We start from the raw sequence: 7,478 nt of genomic DNA, 5'->3' as shown, positions 1-7,478 counted from the left end.
CCTAACCTAACCTAACCTAACCTAACCTAACCTAACCTAACCTAACCTAACCTAACCTAACCTAACCTAACCTAACCTAACCTAACCTAACCTAACCTAACCTAACCCCTAACCTAACCTAACCTAAGTGCCTTCGGTCACCCGGGCTCCGCCGTGGTCACGTGCAGCCAGTGAAGCCTCCGGGCGCTCCCGCTGTCCGGACCACTCCGGAACAGGATCACATGGCGCTGGTATTAGCGCTGATCTTGGATTCTAGATTACTGACGTCACTGCGTTCTAGAGCGACTCCAGCCGGGATCCGGCTCGGTCTAGAAAAGAAGTCCATCACGGACATCGCAGCATTTGCAAGATGATATGTGTCACCCTGCCCAAATCGGGCTTGTTGTGGTACTGTACAGGTAAACGTGACTAAACAATACCAAAGGGACCTGATGAGGCATATAAGCCGAAAGGGTCGCGCTGTGGATCCCCACTGCGCTCTTGTCCCTTGGCCTCTACCGCCACCTCCTCAGTCTAACGCCGCTTCGCGGCGTGTTCAGGCGATTAAACCACCTAACATTTCAACCACTCTCCCCTCTCCCACCGTACTCGCCTACTATGGCCTCCAGCTCCGCCGCATTCCTCCGTGCTACGTCGCCTATGGCGGCATCCATGGGTCCACTCCTAGGAGTGGCCCCGTCGGTCGACGACAGCGCAAAGGCTATGGCCTCGCGTCTGCACCGTCAATCCCTTTTGGGGGCCGCAAACTCTGTCGAGGACGTTCTCGCGTTGATACCACGCGATTACCGAGACAACCTCCGCCCCGCGCTTCTTGAAGCGCAGGACAAGCAGAACAAGCTGTCCACCGGGGAGCAGACGTTGCAGCGTCTGCGCGACCACAAGTCGCGGGGGACCTTCCCGCAGCATCTTCGTTCGAAGGTGCCGCCGCTCCAACTCACGAAGGAGTACGCAAAGAGCGACGAGGGCGCAGCAATGCGCACTTCGTACGAGTCGCAGCACCACAGTTACCTCGTGGCGCTCCTCGATAAGACCATCTCGGCGAAAGCCGATGAGGTCCGCTACTTGCGGGAATCCCTGGGATTAGAGAAGGTCGATGGCGTGATGGCAACTGTCATCAACGCACGCTACGCGGAGCTTCGGCAACGCGGGCGTGTGCCTCGCTACGACCGACGCGTCGACGCCGATACGGGCGTCGTCGATCTCGTTCCCCGAGGATACGTCGAGAATCCCATTGCCGTCCAACTTGGACGCAGTGTCTCGAAGACGCCTCCTCCTACGTCGAACGTGTCCGCCTCTTCGTCGAAGGGCGGCACCAGGCCGAAGCGGCCAAGTTGGCGAAGAAGAAGGAGATCGTGCGCAACGCTGATGTCGTGATGGCTGACGCCTCCGGCTCGACCCCGAACACCGCTAGTTCGGCGTCGATTGAGAAGATCATCAACGCGCGCGTCAAAGAAGAGGTTCGGAAGAGCCTCGCGTCTTCTTCGGCTGCGGCCAAGAAGAAGTCCGGCGCCGGGAAGGTTAGCGCCTCCCTTATCAGACGCCCACGGACTAACGTTTTGTCTGCTTATCTCCCAGAAGGGCGAGAAGCGCGACGGCAAGAAAACGTCGCAGAACTCTTCCCAGAGCAAGAAGGTAGAGGTACTTCCGTATCTCCCGCCGCCATCTCGGTACTTACCGAAATTCGGCGAATCCGTGCTCAAGGGCTTGAAGTTCAAAAAGAACAAGCCGTCTTCTTCGACATCGAAGGCCTCCTCGTCGAAGCCGAAGAAGCAGGACAAGGGGAAGGGGAAGGCGAAGTGAGCGCGTATCGAGGTGAGTATCACTTCGGCAACGCCGCCTCCCTCCCGGACTATTTTCTCACAGTCCCGTTGCCTAGAGCTATCAATTATGTAATCAGTCGGACTCCGGTGGAGATTGTCGAAGCGTCCCGTTTCATGTATTACGTCCATAGATCGCCTGGTGTAACGTTGCCCGATGAAATTGCTTTCCAACTCAGCGTCGGGATGCGCTTTATGTATCATCAACCTATTAAGTCCTCCCTTATTTGGGATTCATGGATGGAATTTCAGCGCCGTCTGCGCTGGAGGTTGAAATTTGAGTTTGAAGGCAAAAATCAATTCTACGACCCAGACTACGATTGCGGCGAGGATCCTGATGAAAATCAGGAAGAGCATCCCCCGCCCACGTTACCGTATTATCTCGAACTGGGACTCGTTGAGGGAAGGAAGTTCGTGCGTAGCACGATATCCAAAGTCCCCGACGAGGATGTGAAGACCTACCTTAATCGTCTCGGTCCTCACACCCCGACCATTCGAGACTTCCTGTTGCGGAATAACTATGTTATAACGGGAACCGACAAGAACCTGGGAATCGCGGTGTCAGAGCGAACCTGGTTAGTAGAAAAAAGTCTAGTGCTTCTTAACTCTCGCGCGGATTACGAACCGCTGCGCGAGACGGAAGCTGATGCTATACTGGACGTTAAATGTGCACAAATGGACCTACTCGCCGCCGACGCGGACAAGTGGGTACCCGCTGCAGGGAAACAACTGGCTAAGTATTTGCGGTCAAAAATTACAAAGCCTAAGAGTAAACATTCGGTGCCCGCCTTCTATGTGATCCCTAAGATCCATAAGACGCCGACGGGTTTTCGTCCGATCATACCATGTCACTCTGCCGTCATGAATCCCGCAGCTAAATTTGTCTCAAAGAAACTTAAACCGATCATTGCATCGGCGCCATCCGTTATACACGGGACCAAAGATTTGGCGATAAAATTAAGTAAGCTTCACCTCCAACCCGGACGCAAGTTTTATATTGTAACCGGGGACGTTGTCGCCTTCTATCCTAATATCGACCTTAACAAGGCGCTGCTCATCGCAGAGTTAGCGTACCTTCAATATTATTGGAGTGATAGAAGCGATCGCGACTACGAAAGTGGCGCAGCGGAACAAAAGGTCTTCCGCGACGCTTTGGAGATTGGAAATACGAAGCTTGTCACACAGTTCCAGGGTAAATACTACCGTCAACTACGCGGCCTCGCTATGGGGGTCGCGGATAGTCCTGATCTAGCTAACCTGTATGGGTGCTATTTCGAGGATAAAGTAGGTATTATGAACGACCCCTGCGTGCCCTTCTACGGGCGGTATATCGACGACTGTCTAGCAATTGTCTACGCGTATAGCGAGCATGAAGCGTTAGCGCATCTGGAGAAAGTCAAGTACGATAACTGTGTGATTGAATGGCAAGCGTCTGAAACGTCCCAAGCGTTTCTGGATATGCTCCTCTACCGCGACGGGCAGGGGAACCTGCAGCATATGCCGTACCGCAAGGCGCAAAGTCACCAGGAAAGAATTCCGTGGATATCCTCCCACCCGCTAGATGTAAAGCGGGGTACCTTTATTGGGGAGATGTCACGGTTAGCTACGCTCTCATCACTGTGGTCACACTATGAGGATGCAATGAGAGGGCTGGTTGCCCTCTACATTAAGCGTGGTTATCCGCAAAAGGTTGTTATATCTTGGCTTAAGGAAAATCTCCACAAGCGTTGGGAAAATAGACTGCGTGAAAAAGCAGCTGAGCACGATGAGGTGCTTGTCCTAAAGACCGAGTATAATACCGCATGGAACTATTTCCATGCCTCGCAGCTTCAAGATGCGATTTTTGGATACTGGCGGGAATGGTGCGATCGCGCCGACCGTGCGGACTTCAATCTGAAGTTCCCGAGACCTTCGGTGAGGGATGTGCACACCCTTGGGGATCTTCCTCAATGGGTGATATCGTGGAGTGATGAGCTTCGCGATGGCCCGCCCTTGCCGGACGTTAGAAAGAGCAGTATCTTAAACCGTCGATTAATCACGAGCCGCAAACGCACTCGTAATCTCTTCGACCTTTCAACTCTTTGGAAGAAAATCGTTCTTGAGCAGATGGATGAGCGCGTCGCTCAAACCGTCCTGGAAGACTACTTTGAGCCGGTCGCTAAGGCCGCCGACTCGGAGGACGTCCCAGTGGCGGGTCCTTCCACTGGGCCTGTGCCTAAGTTGGACACGACGCTTTCTGCTTCCGTCGATGAATTTCTACATCGTGATGGTCCCCCTCAAAGGGACGACTCGGATGACGATGTGATAATGGTTCATCGGCGCTCATCCCCCGTTCCCCCCGCTTGGCGGTACGGCGGCTTCTAGGAGCTGCAGTAGGACGGCGATTGTGTGAAGATGGGAGAGTGGCTTTCAGTTAGATGGTTGTGTCGTCGACACAAAAAGACTGAGGGCCTGCGGTAGCACTAGGGAGAATATCTCTAAGTCGAGTGCCTGTGGTCCAAGGGAAGTGTTCCCCGGAATCCACTAGTTGAGCGAACAGTTTAACTACTCCCGAAGCCGCCAACGTGCTTCCCTTAGCGGGTGTGGATGTTTCCATAAATGAACACCACTGCTTGTCCGCTTTCTTCATTGAATCCTCTTTTCCGTTTGAGGAACCTGCCTGCGAGGCATCGTACACATCTTGTAAGTACTACGTTTATGTCATTCACGACAGACGGTATTAACCGAGGTAGTTAGGAACCTAACCGAGACCTAACCGAACCTAACGTACGTATCCATCTTAATCGATGTATTGCTGTACAGCTGACAAATGTCGGATTAGCTAACCTAAACCCTAACCAGGCGCGCTTACCTAATCCTAACCCTAATCTAATCCTAACCGAATCTAACCGTACCTAACCAAATTGGCTAATGGTCGGACCAGTCTGGGCCTAGTCACGTGATGGTATCACGTGTGGCCTAGAGCGAGTCACGTTTAATCACGTGACACGTCAGGTGCCTTCGGTCACCCGGGCTCCGCCCGGGCTCCGCCGTGGTCACGTGCAGCCAGTGAAGCCTCCGGGCGCTCCCGCTGTCCGGACCACTCCGGAACAGGATCACATGGCGCTGGTATTAGCGCTGATCTTGGATTCTAGATTACTGACGTCACTGCGTTCTAGAGCGACTCCAGCCGGGATCCGGCTCGGTCTAGAAAAGAAGTCCATCACGGACATCGCAGCATTTGCAAGATGATATGTGTCACCCTGCCCAAATCGGGCTTGTTGTGGTACTGTACAGGTAAACGTGACTAAACAATACCAAAGGGACCTGATGAGGCATATAAGCCGAAAGGGTCGCGCTGTGGATCCCCACTGCGCTCTTGTCCCTTGGCCTCTACCGCCACCTCCTCAGTCTAACGCCGCTTCGCGGCGTGTTCAGGCGATTAAACCACCTAACCCCTAACCTAAGGCGGGGAATGCCTAGTGGTGGATTAGTTCGTAGAACGCGTATCGGAATGTCTCGTGTCGATTCCTGGCAAATCTCAATGTGTATTACAAATGCGCGGGGGCTACCCAAATCCAAACCGTGTACTACATGCACATTATCGCGTTGTAAGACAGACTCGCGCGTCGATTCTTCATCGCTAGCGCTGTTGGAGACACGGTGAGCACAACTGGAAAATAGATCCCGTGACCCAGATCGATCGACCACGCACTGGGCTGTGGTATGCGACCTTCGCAATACCGCTGGGCCGCGGATGCCCGGGGCTGCATCGTTTGCGAACGATGTGGCACCGCGCGATCAAAAGGGCACGACTTTCGGAAGGCGCGACGTATCAGTGTGTCTTTGTAAGCGGCGATTGATCAGTTTGATTGTCGTCCGGTCACACATGACCGGCAAGAGGCGCCTGCCAGGCGAGCCGTGATCAACACAGTGCTGGCGTGGCGTCTCGTCGGTTGACAGGCTCCCAATCTCACCTCGGTCAACTACGTCCTGATCTGCACCCACTGCCGTCTAGCCATGTCGAAGGTGCCCGCCAAACCACTGTCGCGCAAGGAACAGATGGAGGGAAACTTGGACCTTTGGTTCGACCAAGCGAACTCTGTGGACCTGCGGTCCGCCGACGCGACCCAAGATGTGGTGGAGGAGATCCGAGAATTGCTGGTGCGTCATGCTGTCCGATCCTTATTGGTCGGCGACCTGACACTCTGCACGCAGGTCAGATATGGTGCTCTCATCGGCCTTCCGACGGGGACGACGCTCGAGCCTATGTGGGCGTCTTTGCGGCTGAACGATCTCATGGAGGTGGTCAAGGGGAAATCGTTCAACAAAGGCACGCTCGCGTGGGTCAAGCGGGAATGGCCGGAACTCCTGCAAGGTGGCTACAGTAGGTGGCCCGGGAGCCGACTGTGGAAGGACGTGAACCGCGGTGTCGACGATCCAATGGCAGACGATCAGCTCGACAACGAGGGCAACAACGAAGGTCAGTCTGGCAGCGAGGACGACGGAGTGCCGGGGAATGGAGGAGAAGACGAGGACGAAGCTGAGCAGGACGAGCTAGAGCAGGACGATGATGAAAACGTCGGGGAGGATGAGGTGCAGTCTCCGCCTCGGAAGTCTCAGCAGGCGAAGACCAAACGCGCGTCGATCCTCGCTGAGTCGGCAAAGGAAGGGAATAAGACGAAGGCAGAGCAGTACCGCAAGCAGCTCAAAAAGGTGTGTGTTCGGAAAAGTGCGGACTGTTGGTGTCGAGTTAATCGAAGTGTAGTGCGACTACTGTCGGACGGCTACGAGGGCTGTGAGACCGTGCGTGTTGGAGAAGGGCGGGGTAGCCTGTGGTACTTGTAAAACCGCAGGAAAGGGGTGTTACTACAACGGATACTCCCTAACCGGAACGCAGAGCAAAAGTAAGTGCAATGGTCGGGTTTCGGGGCCGGACAGCGGAGCACATCTGACGGTCAACCATCCTCAGAAGCGACAATGCCGCAACCAGCCGTGAACGTCCCCGCCGCGTCGAGCACTAAGGGTAAGAGAAAGGCCCCGGAGGAAGTGCAAGTTGTTCCCGGCAGCCGAGCTACGCGTCGCACGTCGACCGCGGCTGCAAAGGCCAAGCCGGTTCATCGAGCGCGACGATCGCAGTCGATCGCCACCGTGGTCGATGCAGATGAAGAAGACACGGCTCCTACGACGGTGGTCTCAACCAAGGAGACGAGGAGTCTGCGTCCCAAACGCGAACTGACGGACTCGGTGGGAGACGCGCCGCGCAGGAAGCGGGCGAAGCCTGACGACAAGCCTGCGCCCACCGGTGAGGGCAAGAGGCTTCGCTCGTCGACATTGGCGTCGACACGATCGTCGTCGCAGACGGTCGTGACTCCATCGTCTGACGTAGAGACTGGGGGACCGCTCCCTCACGGGTCGCCTGGTAGCGAGACCCAGGTGTCGGGATTCGGCGCCCTAAACGTCGATGAAGATGTCGAATCTGATGGTGGGTCTGACAGCGGGTTGGTAGGATCGTTGAGTGGGGAACCGCCCGACATTGCATCGCTAGAGTATGTCGTCAGGCACATCGAAAGGGAGCGCGACACGCTTTCCGGTCAGGTGATCGCCCTGCAGGCGACGCACGCCTTGCTTACACAAAACCTGCAAGAGGCCAAGAAGCGACTGCGGGATTTACGCAGTGCG

The 7,478-nt window shown here is 55.3% G+C and overlaps 1 protein-coding gene across 1 annotated transcript; it reads left to right on the top strand.

Moving 5' to 3' along the window:
* Positions 1–5,816: 5,816 nt before the first annotated feature.
* Positions 5,817–7,473, top strand: B0H18DRAFT_964945 (uncharacterized protein; the record flags this gene model as incomplete). The annotated part of the gene is made up of 4 exons (XM_048043217.1): positions 5,817–5,960; positions 6,015–6,512; positions 6,565–6,703; positions 6,790–7,473. Coding segments are annotated over 4 exons (1,465 nt in total), but the record flags the coding sequence as incomplete, so codon positions are not given.
* Between the last annotated feature and the right edge of the window lie 5 nt (positions 7,474–7,478).

Source organism: Fomitopsis serialis, assembly GCF_022376445.1.
Source record: "Fomitopsis serialis strain Sig1Antser10 chromosome Unknown B0H18scaffold_831, whole genome shotgun sequence".
NCBI lineage: Eukaryota > Fungi > Basidiomycota > Agaricomycetes > Polyporales > Fomitopsidaceae > Fomitopsis > Fomitopsis serialis.
This window is presented reverse-complemented; position numbering and strand designations above follow the sequence as displayed.